Raw genomic sequence first — 14,251 nt, 5'->3', positions numbered from 1 at the left:
ACACCTCTGACTTTTAAAATTATGTGTGTATTCTTTGTAAATAATCGCTTGCTTTAACGCTGAAGGAAAACATCGCGAGGAAACCTGCATACCTGAGACGTTCTCTACAGGAACTTTGAGGGTGTGTGAAGTCTATCAATTCGCACTAGCTCAGCGTGGTGGAATAAGGCCTAATCCTTCTCAGCAGTAGAGGAGGCCCGTGCCCAGCAGTGAGACAGTATATAATACAGGGCTGATATTATTATTATTAATTACTTAGTAGATGGTTAGTATCATTGCATTATTTTATTCTGCTGTCAACCAGCATTGAATCGTCAGAATCGTAAAAACTTAAGAGTGCAAAAAAATTTGTTAAAAATTAAGTTTCGAACAAAATAAATATAAATAAAAACTAACTTTAATTTCACGGGCCTAAAATCTACTCTTACTTCTACTCTAATAGAATTTGTTGTAGAGGCAAGATCACACTTACAAATACAAACACACGCCATATCGGAAAAGTTAAATTAGATTCTTTGGTGTATATATTCGTTATTTATAAATGCTTTTTGGCAGTGTTAGTCGGGGTAAAGAGTATATGGTTTTATTTCGTAACGCAATGCCAAAATGACCCTTTATAGGCAGCAATTAGTCAAAGAAAAATGTCCATACTAGATATTAGAATAAAACACATTTTGACATAATTTACATATGTACACAATGATCTATATTGATTTATCAGTTTTCCCTATCATATAAACTCAATTCCCTCGTACTTGAGGTTCTCTACAATGGTGTCGGGCAGTAGAACTTTTCCGTCCGTTTTAAATGCAGTTATGTACGTAGCTGTTTTCCCTTCAAACTCCGTCGTTTTTAGCGCGACTATTGCTTCGTCGTCTGATCCTGGTATAAACTTGAACGACGAGAAGCCAAACTTCGGTTGAAGTTTTGTTATCTGCAATGAAAAAAATATTTAAGTTGCTTAAATATAAAAAAAGCGGCGATAGCCTAGTTGGGTGTGGAACGGTCTGCCAAGACGAATGTCCGCAGGTTCAAATCCCAACGGCACACACCTCTGACTTTTCTAAAAAACCACGTGTGTATTCTTTGTGAATTTATCGATCGCTTTAACGGTGAAGGAAAACATCGTGAGGGAAACCTGCACATCCGAGAAGTTCTCTATAGGAATTTCGAAGGTGTGTGAAGTCTACCAATCCGCACTAGGCCAGCGTGGTGGACTAAGGCCTAATCCCTCTCAGTAGTAGAGGAGGCCCGGGCTCAGCAGTGGGCAAGTATATAATACAGGGCTGATATTATTATTATTATTATTATTAAATATACTATTTCGAAAAGGGCAAATCTCATAAATATAAAATATCTAGAAATGTATATATAATAACAACAAAACTTCTGTAATTTTTTTATTGCTAAATTGAAGCCTAATTGTAACCCAAAACTTTTTTTTAGACACTATAGTCCCATATAAGACCTTACAGTAAAAGATTTTTGATATCAATACAATTGAAAAAATTAACATCGTTTATTGAAATTTTACCGCCATTTTGAACAAACGATCCCAATCGCTTTTTCGATCTATCTCAAAATGGACCAATCAGAACAAAGTATTTTGACATGCTTACAAATGAGTTGTTTTGATTGGTTCATTTTTGGAATCTGTTTCAAGATTGAGATTGGGGTCGTTTACTGAAAGTAGCTGTTAATTGTATAGCGACTAACTTCGGAATAAGCCAGTATGACGGATTTCTCGGGTTTTACTAAAGGTACGATGATATCTATCTATTCGACTACGACTTATAACCGTTGGTCACCCATCAACACAAATAATAACTGCCCTATTTTTATGGTAGTGGCACAATTTAAAATAATTAATTGAATTACCAATTTATCTAATGATAACATAATGACAACTGATAACTATACAATAAAGCATCCGTTTGACGTTACACATAAATGATATCGATGCCGCAATTTTCATGAGTATTCAATTTCTGAAGTATCACGTTTCGACTGTAAAAAGTTCGAAAAAATGCTGATTTAGATAAGTTTTGGATACATCGAGTGTATTATTATAAATACGCGTGAAGGAGTTTTCTACGATAAAAGTCCCGCTATATATTTTCCCGTGATAGAAAATCTATTATCTTAGGACGGTCTTAAACTATCTCCATACAAAATTTCATAAAAATCCGTTCAGTTGATTTTGAGAAAATCGATAACAGACAGACAGAAAAGGGGACCGTGTTTTTAATAATATGTATACATTTGTTTCAACGTAAGAAATCTAAGGTCTATATTCACAAACGTTACTTAGCTAAGTCCGTACTTACTTTGCTCCGTAAGTAATACTATGGTAATAAATTCTATGTCTCACGCCCATATTCACAAACGTTACTTAGCTAAGTACGGAGCAATGCTATGATAATAAAGTCTATGTCTCACCTCGTACTCATTAACGTTATTTAGCCAAGTACCGAGCAATACTATCATAAATAGTCGACTTGAATGTGGACTAAATTGTTGGCTCCTACGATTTTTATTTTATTATCATTTTTTTATTACACATACATGCACATCAACGTCGCCTGTAACAAACAGTCCCTGTCTTTAATATGACTAAATCGTAATTAGTTTAATTCATTTACGCAATAAGTTCCCTGTTTTATTGAATTTCATAATAAGTAATTTTATACGCCATTCTAAAATATTTAATATACGTGAGATCAGACTACTTGCATGAACTACTTTACATAAACATCTCGTGCCACACAATCTGAGCATTGTATCTACTATAACAGACTTACGAATATAATGTCCGTTAACATTCGCATAGGTCGTCACGACGAACACGCAGACTACTAAAGAAAAAATAATGTCACCTAGCCTAGCACATTATGGTAATTTACATCCATGTTATCTTATAGGGCGTTATTAAAGCCGCTGTAAGCCACTTTAAAAAATATATTGTTTTATTTAAAAACAGCGTGGCAGAAAGCGATTAATTCTTTGATAATTCAATATTTGAATTTCGATTGAAAAAGTATTATATAATAATAATATCAGCTCTATATTATATACTGTCCCACTGTTGGGCACGGACCTCCTCTATTACTGAGAGGGATTAGGCGTTAGTCCACCACGCTGGCCTAGTGCGGTTTGGTATACTTGAAACACCGTCGAAATTCCTATAAAGAACTTCTCAGGTATGCAGGTTTCTTTACGATGTTTTCCTTCACCGTTAAAGCAAGCGATAGTTCACAAAGAATACACACATAATATTTAGAAAAGTTAGAGATGTGTGCCCTTGGGTTTCGAACCTTCGGACATTCGTCTCGGCAGTCCGTTCCACAACCAATTAGGCTATCGCCGCTCATCATTGAAAAAGTATTGCATTATGCAAAATGGGCGCCCAACTCGATTGGACCGATAAAACATTAATAAATATTTCTATTCTGTAACGCCGCCCGAGACTTTGATTTCTTCTTCTTTTATATTATGACTGCCACCGTTTATTTATCGGTGATTTTGCCAATGTCGACTGATAATAGCACATATATAACAAAAAGAGACTATAAAATCAGATCGCCATTATGTCAATCCCCTTACTATGATTTAATAGCCGTTATTTAAGACATTTTTGTCAAGAAGTAAAAAATATTGTTAAACTATTCGGATGCGGTATCCGAATAATAAATTCAGTGGTCGTAAAATATTGCGTGACAGATATTTTTTATGCGCTTGTGGCGTGTAATAACCGATTACCTTACAATGTCTTAATAAAATTGTGTTTAATCATGATCCATATTTAGAATACTACAAGCGGATTTCCTATTACCGTTTTTAATACATTCTACCTTAGCGTTTTTCGCTTTTTCACTTTTGTGTTTTATTCTAATCCGAAAAACTATTGTCACGCAATTTTCGAATTTTTATTTAGGTATGACACGAATTTTACCATTAATGTAAATTTATGTTTAAATTTAATTTTGACGTTTCAATATAGAAACATAACATCCTACTTTTAAGAAGAAATAAAACCGTTTAATCCATTCTTACCTCTTTAGCTTTAATATAATTAAAGTTGCTGTCAGCCATTATCATATAATTACACCCCATAAGTTCGTCTTTGGTTTCATTATAGGACTCGTGACTGCACCGTCTTGGCAAAAAGTACCACATCTGATTATGTGGAGACCATACGCCTGATTCATGGATCATGTACCCTGGCCAATGTATGCCAATGGAGCTTCTTATTGATTTATATTGGTTCACCCATGGTAAATGCTGTACCTGTAATATGTATAAAATGGATTTTTAAGTTCATATAGGGAAATAAATTAAAAGATTATAAATATGTGGGCGACCACATACTTTACACACTTCACATTACTGCGAAGTAATAATTGAAAAAAATAATTTTTAGGGTTGATATTCACTTTAACATGTTCATAGACCTGTTTGCTCCAATTTGAGTTATGTATTGTTTTATATTCATTTTATGTTATAAATTTAATAATTTTACATTCATATTTTTTAGGCACACCCAATACTGAAACATTTAAATAGATGTCTAAAATTGACAAAACAATGAAAAGAACAACAATTTACCTCTCCATATATATTTATTGCTTTCACCCACATAGGATCAAAGTTTTCAAAATCCCCAGCGGCTGTAGTCCACTCCTTACCCATAGAGCCCACATAGAGGATATCATCTTTCACTGTGGCCCATTCGGACTTAAAACCTTTCTCAACATGTCCATTACCATCTGACAATATCACCCATGGCACTATTTTGTTGTCAATAATCTCAAAAACCTGGAAAAGAAAGCATATATTTTTACTTGGGACTGAAAATATCAATGCTATTTAGGAATAAATCTTGACTCAATTATGTGCATTTATAAAGATTTATATGGAAGTCAAAGAACCTGTAAACTTTACATAATATCTGGGTTAAATCAACTGCTATTAAAATAGTGAGGTAATAACATCCTTTACCAGCTTATGTTATGTCCCTTGTTTGTATTGATCACTTAACATACACTTATTGATTTAATGCACCCTAAAATTGAAATGGAAATGTCTGTGAAGATGTTTTGATATTTGTTAGAAGTATATGCACAAACCATCAAAAACATTTTGTGTACAAATAAAAAAGAATTGCATTTACTTCTACTATAAATCTTGACAACATTTACATACACATATTTTTAATGTATTTTTTCTCACTTACCATGCCAGACCTATCATCAAAAGTAAGTAGTCTGCCATCATACACAATCAACTCTGACAATTCCATTCCCCTTCCCTTGTGTGAATATGTTGACGTCAACATTACGGGTCTGTGTGCGTCCCAAGAAATAGACACATGGTCCTTAACTCGGTTATAACTTAAATATCCTTTTTTCAAAAAGCTATAATAAGTATTTTTATCTGTATTACTCTTAGAATTCTTGTCTAAATCAGCCACAATGGCAATACGGAATGTGACTAAGTCTTCAGACACGAATGGCAATGTTAGTGGGTAGGTTTTATTATAAGATCTGATTGTAGACATCCATAGTGTGGGTGTGTGCCCTTGTGTAGTCTGCAGCCAATTGTAATAGAATAACATGAGGAGGCACACACCTATGACTATGATTAGTAACACAAACTGTGCTTGTATTCTCACGGCGTTGCCCACTCTGTATGTTGCAGGGGTCCGAAGCGCCTTACGCCAGTCGCGGAAGGAGCCACTCATTCTGCTTTCTTCATCGAAATGGTTGTACATATTTTATATCATTATAGCACTATTGATTTTATGACTAGCACCCAAGAAGTAATTAACTATACTTGTAATATACACGTGAAATTATATATATTTCACTAAAATACTCAAAAGAATCACTTTGATATTGCTTCCGCGTGTATTTTTCTAAATAATACTAGGTACTTCACAACTATTAAATAATTGTGATGGATTGTAATGTCGAATACGTTCCATTTTTATTTAACTTTAATCGGTATCACATTTTATTTTAACTATTTTTGGGGAAAAACTATTAATTGACAGACAAGAGACACGCACACGGTGACACGATACATCTGACATAATATTTTGACATTGACGTTACAGTTTCTATCGTCCGTCCAGTGGACAAGCTTTAGGCTTCCGACCATACTGCCTAGTCTTACGTATCTTATTGACGTTTGAGTAATTCGCGAGAAGTTTGTCCAACAGTGATGTGGCGAAGTAACTTTAGCATTACGTTTTAATCGCGGCTCCGTTCTCGTAAAATATCTTTCCCGGTATACCTGAAACAACGGTGTACTTTACCGGGATAAAAGTTAGAAAGGAACTGTACACAACCTGTACGACGCAATGCGATCTATATTGCAGTTTTAATAAGAAATATAAATGTTTTATATACTTAAGTATTATTTTATATTTTGACGTTTGCTTTGTAGACTAGGTGGAATTCGTGATATAATACAACACTTTGTGATACAGACTAGAAAAAACTTCGTAAAATAAAGTTTCTTCATACATTCTTATTAAATGTAATTTTTTGTTCATCTGTATTCTGTAGTAAGTAAACACGGACTATTCCAACACAGTGCAAAAAAATCAGAGCGCCTGAAGGAAAAAAATCAGCAACCTTATATTTTGTCTGTTGTTGCCTTAGGACAGTTTAACTAAATAATTTCTTCTGGCGATAATATCTGACTGTCGTTCCGAAGTCCATGTATCTCATGCAACCGTGCACCCACTTTCCGCCGTCTGTGTTCCACCCATATTGTGGTATGATGCGAGCCGATCTCCATGTTGGGCACAAATTCGAGACTCCGGACTGAAACAGAATAAAAAACCCAAATATCGCTGCTCTCCCCGGGGTTTGATTATAATTTATAGGCCCACAGAGTATTGTTGTTCTGCGCACGCAAATATCTACTTATTTTGTATTATAATTAAGTATACAGATATATTTATATAAGATAAGGTTTGTTTAGTTAAATAGTAAGTATACAGCTAAATATTTATTTTCACATCTTTATTGATCTGCTAAAATTCGAGTGAAAAATGATGCTAAGTTTTTTATATATTTGGGTCGAGACTTGTACATTGAATACCTTTCACAAGCCAAACAACTAACCTTACATACTGTACAAACCGTCAGAATGTATAATTACTAAAAATGTGTGGCATATGAATCACTACTGTATAAGAAATTATACCTAGGTTTTAATTTAAAAAGGATGTTGAGTAATGACCGCTTTGTCGTCGGCATAATGTGCTCATACGAATCCATATAAAAAATGTTACTTAACTTTCACTGAATGAAGAAATCCAAAATTGATTACTCTCACGGACGGACATCCTGTACAAAAAACGTAATTGAAATAAAATTAAAGTGAACGATTTGTAGTCTGACAATTTGTTATTTTTTTATTCTTTTTCATCTTAAACATCCGCGCTTAATAGCCTATCTCACACTCTCACTCTAACTACATTTAAATTTAAATCAACATTACGTGAAATCTATTGATAGTGAGTTGAATATCTATATATTATCCTTTTTGCCTGTATCCAACACAATGACAAATCTGGGTAGCTAGTTCAAATAAAATTAGCTTTCGAAATTCTATTTCATTATCAAGCAGGCTATCTTTGAAATTAAATTGTTAGTGATGTATAGTAACCTAAATTAGAAGTGTGATTCTCCGCTGGTAATATTGCTATCCATTACTTGGTACCTACCTTCTATTAATTAAGAGTGTTTTATTTTATCTTAACGACCTGAGAAATTGAATAGAACTTACAAGCCTAATTCGAAACAAATGTGGCCTAATTTACACATTTGCAATGTAAATTAATTTGAAATTTGATAACAAGGCAATTTTTTTAGTCTTAAAATAATTGTAAATATTAAAGTTTCTCAATCTTAAGCTACCTTAATCTTTATCCACTTTATCCACGCTTTACGATATAAAAATCGTGACAATATTAATAATATCTTCCTCACATTTGCTGAAAAAACTCACCCAGATCTAGGCTGCACTAAAATTGTCTACAAAAGAGGTTTTACAAAAAGCGTTGCAATTTTAGCATTATGTCAAAAATGTTATCATTTTCGCGTCATTTGTATACACAAAAAGAAAAAATGCAAGGTGTATTCACAAATGTGCTGTGGTACATAGAGTTTTTTGCGTTTGCAGCGACACTGATTGCTTTCTTCATGTTTTTTTTGTACCTGGCAGATCTCCATTACATGTCATACAATATTAAATTCGACATGAGGAAAAAGTAAGTGAGATTTAACCTTTAAAGCCAATTATAGTAATTGTTCTACATGAATTGGTAAGTCATATTATTTTAGAATGCTCCGCAATGATAACTTTATGGCATAGCATTATTGTCTAATGCAGCTATGATTTGTTAAATAACGCGTTTCTTTACGCCTTTAGGCAGTTTTTTTTTCTAGCAAAGTAGAAATCCCTCGAACTTAACATTTTACGTGATGGTTTTGATTTAGATAAAGTAGATCAACTTACTATTTAATGATTTCTCATGTTTACGAGAATGTTAGACGTCGAAATAAGACCAGTCCGTCCCGTCGCCATGAAGGCTGCAGTCTTCGAAAAGTCGGAAGAAAATCAAAATATAAAAAACTGCTATAAAATCACAAACCTAGTTTTATTTCGAAACTTAATATTTAGTTGTTCTATATTAAGATACTGCATATTGCATCTGAACTGGACAAAAGATAGGGAAAGGAGTAAATTAGTCACAAGTGATCTGTAAGCCCATTAATATTTCACATAAATTATTATCTGTCATTTCAACCGGAATTGGGAATTCGGTTCTTCGGCCTCCCGTAGTCTTTCTCACTAGAAAATACTTCGGTAGAGCCACTTCACGAATATTATTAGTGATATAGTTGTATCATGCTCATCTACGCTGTTGGCAATAAACACTTTAATTAAGTAATTAAATGTTTCAGGTACATGGCGGACGGCACTTGGTTACTGCAAAATTGATTCGCCACATAATAAAACAAAAATTATAATGTAAGTACAATAAGCGCATGTCGTCTCTATATTTAACGCCATCAGCGCATAACAATTTTACGACGCACCAGTTTTAAATATTCTCGACTATTCTAGAATTTATGTTTTAGTACTCAGTATATAGAACAAAATATTGGACCGTTGGTTTTACCGTGGTTATGGTTATCATAATTTTGTGTTTACTACATGCAGATACCAAAAATTTAATAATCATATTGTAATTTAGTAAGTAAATAACTATATGTAAACATTAAACCATTATCAAATTGTTATAAAAATCTAATTTCATAAAACAAACTTCGAAAGATCTAAATAGTGTACGGCGCTGAAGAATTAATTATAGAATTACAACCTTTAGGGCTCTATTGAAGCTACATTAAGATTTTTTGGAAATTATTATGTAATCACAATACACAGTTTTAATGTATAAATTAAAAATAAAATTAAAATATAATATATTATGCTGTTTTTATTTATGATTAAATAGAACATGCCTAATTATATCAATTATATTGTTCATAATACAGAGATTTATAAGTGTATTTTTAAATAATTTTATCGCCTTTCCAGCTACGGTCATTAAAATAAGTCGTTAATGTTATCATTGTTGTTATAATTACTTTACTTACAGAATAAAAAATGCTCCAGGGCCGAAAGTAAAGACTCGTATTCAAGAACCGAATCAAAGACCTGTGTGTTGTGATTTAGGATGTATTTGGTTTTGTCGTTTAGTATGCAGCATTGTTACAATAGCAGTGTGCTATTATTTTGCCTACGAACTTATAAAAGATACTAAGTTGAAATTTGGAATATTTGTACCTTAATAATTGCGTTGTGTTTAGCAAAAATCTTATTAAAATAAATATGATTTAATATATGTTTTGTTTTTGGATGTTCATCACTTATATCATTCATTCAAAAGTAGCGTAAGTAGAGAATCTTTTATGTTACTCGATATAGATAAGTTTGAAGAAAATCATCAATCAATATATTATGTACTTACTGTCTTTTGCTTGTGACCATGTCCGCGTCAAAAAGATTTTTCAGGAAAAAATTTAGTTAGATCTGTACAGCAATACATTTGCGAAAACTGCATACAATTCCCAACAGTATTTTTTGATGCGTATACAAACATACAGGCAGAAAAAAAATCTACAACCGCCTTTTTGACTTCTGTTGCCAGAAATAAAGACCACACTTATAAGTTTTTCTTCAATATTTATTATGTATGGCTTCGGCTTGTTACAATTTTGGTATATGTACAGATTATAGTAGATATGCAATAATTTTCAAATGTTTCGTATTCGCTGCGGTATTAGGTCAGGAAAGGAAACTATACTAGCCTAACTATACTATACATAGATTTTAAGTCAGTTTGTTCGTGCCGGCGCATATAAGCAATATTATAGACCCCATAACAAGAGGCTGTTCAATAATTTATTGTTTTCGAACTATCAAACTGTACTCACAGAATAACGATTGGAGTCTGTTACTATGCTGTTAAATGGCACATTAGTAAAAGGTGCGATTAATTATAGTAGAAAGATAAAAAAAATATATGAAAATCTATGTTCTGCAAACGATATGGATTGTAATGTTAAAATGATTGTCATAAAAACACATGCACGAAATTTTTTAAATCTACTTAATTTTAGGTTAGCATTTACGAAGACTTGATACACTACAGGCCTGTGCGGTAATCTTTGTGAATCAATTTATAATTAGGCAGGATTTTGTCTCCATGTCGATTCAACTATTTGACGTAAACTTGAAAGAAATGAGATTTAGTTAAGGGACTGATTTATTAATCAGCTATTTTATTACGAACAATATTCTATTCTATGATAAGGGATTTCTGTGATATCTTCTGACAACCTTGCATAACCGTTCAAGGAATGTCATCGGACCCGTTAGACGATTCGTAGGAGTTACATTTCAGGTTTAGTTTTAACTACCACGCCTTCACTACTTTTCCTTCCTTACCAGAAATGACTTAATATTAGGTTTGTAAAGGTGTCTGTGAGCTTGTTACTTCATATTCTAGTTAGGACGCCTCGAGCAGTCGCTGGACGTAGTAAAATTCATTGAACAGCACCAGTTTGCAAAAGATTCTTAGATGTTGGCTAATATATGGTTGGTAAGGTTTATATTGTCTTAAAAATATAATTAAAATTCGACTTTGCTTTAAATATTATGAAGCAACTTAATATTCTTTCACAATTTGATTTTTCAGTGGCCATGTATGATTTATTACGATGTTTATGCTATGAAACTAAAGTAGCTACATTTTTAATGTTTCGTTTAAGTGATCTGATGCCATCAGAAAGACGTAATCATTAACCCAAAATTAGAGATTTGTAATTAGAAAATTAGTTATTAGTTAGTCCAAGTTCGCAATAAAACACTAGAAAAAGACGCATTCCTACTAACCATCTGATAACAAATAAAATAAGTGTTAGCAATGTTAATAGAAACAAACGGGGCTCGAATGAAAGTGAAGAATCAATGGACGGGTGACTAATAAAGATATTATCTGTGATACTTGTTACAAATAATCTCACCGAAGTGGTGACTGTCGACACTCGATGCTCGCTAATGACAGTTTCCTCTCATCTCTTCGTTTTGTTAGCTCACAATACAGATGGACATTTGGGCGATAGTATCGAAATTGTCTCATTAATTTGAAGGTTTTATTTCATTGAACTAGTTCTATTTTCGGTTACTTATATGGTTTGACACTGATTTATAGAATGAACTGATTGATGCCAGCAAAAATAAGGCTGATATTGATTTATCGAAGGAACATACTGATTGCACCGAACAAAGTAAGGCTAATAACCATTACTAGATATAAATTTGACAACGGAAGTAAACTTTTAAGTACGTACAATAATTTAAACAAGAGAAATTTTAGAAAACGCCGTCCAGTGTCAATCTGCGCACGAAGAGGAAATTGTGCGTAACTCAATTGGATTGAAATTTACTAAAAATTTTGGTTTGCTCGCAGCTGCTTTGTTTTAGCCTTGTTTGTTTATCAAATGGAAGGTCGGTAGAATCCGTTTGCTCACAGGGGCTAAGTAAAAAGCGTCGGATGTAAGTTGGGCTACTTTTGTAATGGACGTGTCAATACTAAACGTAGTAGAAATATTAACGGAGATCTGTATTGTCAGGATCTATTTTATCAAAAAAGAGATCACGCTGCACTTGATGGTTAGCGAGAAGATTCCAGATATAGAGTCGACTGACGAGAGATGGTTACTCTTCACGAGTCAATGTAAATATGTCTGTTTGACTCCGAATTTAAAAAGGGTGATATCGAAATACGACACACTTGCGTGAACCAATAATGCAGGGTTTTCTTTGTGTACGATGGTCATTATTCGGACGGAAATAAATATTCTACCACCACTTTTGGGTATTAAGTGAAAAGACAATAGAAACGAAATTAATCTGTAATAAATGACTAAAACGATACAAACATTATACGTACTTACAACAAAACAAAATATGAATGCATGCGTGTTTCGACTAATGTCCGCTCCCCGTCACGCTCATTGCGAACAGTTTTATAATGATAGTTTTTAACTAACCATTTGTTATAAAGCCACTTTTTATTCGTGATTCTTATTAAGATATATTGATATCAATGACTTTATAATGGTTTATTATCTAGACGGCGTATATTCGGCTTAAAACGTGCAAGATTGCTACTCCTGGAGTATTGTTCATTAAATGGTTTTTAGATTCTTTGTGGACGTTCACTTTATTTCTTTTACTTATACATATTTATAAAACTATTTTTTTGTTTAAACCTATGGCTAATGCTGTTAAAATATATTAATAGGGTAGAGGATGGATGCGAGTTGCCCTTAATGAGATATGGATAACCACGTGGGACTGATTTGTGAGTACCTCTATCACGAATTGACCATATTGCTTTTGTTTGAGTAAATATTTGTATTGTAATATGTTGGCACCCTGTGAGCGTATTTGGAACTAAAAAATGCGCGCGTAAAAACTTCGACTAGTAAATAGTGTAACTATAGAAAAGTATTTGTATAAATGTATGGCAGTGTCTTTTTTGACGTACGGTATAATTTAACGAATACTAAACATGATAACTTACTCAATACGAATACTATAATGCGTAAATTATTGCTAGGATAGAAGCCTTATACCACCTAGATACAAATTTAAAATTATTTTACGGTAAAACAAAAAGAAAACGAAATTTCATTGTCAAAAGAAAACTGTTATAGGCTTGTTCATTATTTACCAAATAATAATTTTGGGAAAATTGAGCATTGTAATTGAATACAGTTTGTTATGCGTGTGAATTTGTTGCCCTCATATTATTTAGAAATAAAAATATTTTGTTAACGAACATGTTAGGGCAGAGGCAGATTTTACAGCTATACAAATTTAAGAGCCTTAAGCAAGGCCAGGTTAAGATGAAAGTTATCTATCTAGGTAATAATTATTTTAGTCTATCCTCCTCGGTCCCTCGCATACTAGACACCTAGCTCTAGTGTAATGTGTACCAAACATAAGGATTTTTTTATGTGCACGGCAAAGCGATTCTACTGCACCTGATGGTAAGTGGAGTGGGTTCTGGAATGTCGACTGACTAGGGATGATTACCCCTTGGCAGTCGGCACAATTATGCCGGCCTGTTGGAACCGGATATTCACAGGCTGATCCCGGAAAGCGACACACTTACGCGGGCCACGATGGCGGGTTTTAAAACCTTGTGTACGGTGCTCACTATACGGGCGGATATAAAGTATATCCTACCACCAAGGGCGGAGCTATCGCCGTATCAGCCATATCAGTGATAGTGGGCCCCCGAGCTTTGGGCCCTTCTGGGCCCATACCTAGAATAAACTAAGCAGGCGCCTAAAAGTTCGCACTGTCCTGAAAGGCGCCCCAACAAATTTAGATATAGAGGGGGCCTCTGTGGTCTCTACCCGGGTGGATATGAAATATACCTATTTTACCACCAGCAAGGTAAGTATAAGAAACCTTATAATATTTTTAAATTTGTTTGGGTAGTGATCAATTAATGTATAGCATTCAAAATTAATCATAGATAATTTTGGCTGAGCCATTAATAAAGACGTTCAATTATTCTTTACATTATATTATATTTAAATTCAATCGCCGACGAAAAGCCAATCGACGAAGATAATCTGTAAAAATATTT

The 14,251-nt window shown here is 33.5% G+C and overlaps 2 protein-coding genes across 3 annotated transcripts; one reads left to right on the top strand and one right to left on the bottom strand.

The window, feature by feature from the left end:
* Positions 1 to 672: 672 nt before the first annotated feature.
* Positions 673 to 5,770, bottom strand: LOC115443613 (soluble calcium-activated nucleotidase 1). The gene is made up of 4 exons (XM_030169080.2): positions 5,234 to 5,770; positions 4,606 to 4,815; positions 4,054 to 4,287; positions 673 to 934 (listed from the first exon to the last, which is right to left on the bottom strand). The coding sequence occupies exons 1-4, from the start codon at positions 5,768 to 5,770 to the stop codon at positions 731 to 733; spliced, it is 1,185 nt and encodes a 394-aa protein (XP_030024940.2). The 3' UTR covers positions 673 to 730.
* A 2,270-nt stretch (positions 5,771 to 8,040) lies between these two features.
* Positions 8,041 to 9,925, top strand: LOC115443614. Of its 2 annotated transcripts, XR_003938629.2 has the most exons (3): positions 8,042 to 8,284; positions 8,982 to 9,048; positions 9,680 to 9,925. XR_003938629.2 is itself a non-coding variant. In XM_030169081.2 (2 exons), the coding sequence occupies exons 1-2, from the start codon at positions 8,091 to 8,093 to the stop codon at positions 9,870 to 9,872; spliced, it is 387 nt and encodes a 128-aa protein (XP_030024941.1). In that variant the 5' UTR covers positions 8,041 to 8,090; the 3' UTR covers positions 9,873 to 9,925. The 2 variants fall into 2 exon arrangements, 1 of the variants encoding a protein (XP_030024941.1); XM_030169081.2 differs by lacking the exon at positions 8,982 to 9,048 and having other exon boundaries at positions 8,041 to 8,284.
* Positions 9,926 to 14,251: the final 4,326 nt, after the last annotated feature.

This window comes from Manduca sexta, chromosome 12 (assembly GCF_014839805.1).
Source record: "Manduca sexta isolate Smith_Timp_Sample1 chromosome 12, JHU_Msex_v1.0, whole genome shotgun sequence".
Taxonomy (NCBI): Eukaryota; Metazoa; Arthropoda; class Insecta; order Lepidoptera; family Sphingidae; genus Manduca; species Manduca sexta.
Note: the sequence above shows the minus strand (reverse complement) of the source record. Positions and strands in the feature narration are given on the sequence as shown.

Excerpts from the sequence above, each read along its gene's own strand:
- LOC115443614 (XM_030169081.2), top strand. The coding sequence starts at position 8,091 with ATGTCAAAAATGTTATCATTTTCGCGTCATTTGTATACACAAAAAGAA. Across the intron at positions 8,285-9,679 it reads AAATTCGACATGAGGAAAAA|AATAAAAAATGCTCCAGGGC; the intron begins GTAAGTGAGATT and ends CTTTACTTACAG.
- LOC115443613 (XM_030169080.2), bottom strand. The coding sequence starts at position 5,770 with ATGTACAACCATTTCGATGAAGAAAGCAGAATGAGTGGCTCCTTCCGC. Across the intron at positions 4,816-5,233 it reads TTGATGATAGGTCTGGCATG|GTTTTTGAGATTATTGACAA; the intron begins GTAAGTGAGAAA and ends TTTCTTTTCCAG. Across the intron at positions 935-4,053 it reads ATTATATTAAAGCTAAAGAG|ATAACAAAACTTCAACCGAA; the intron begins GTAAGAATGGAT and ends TTTTCATTGCAG.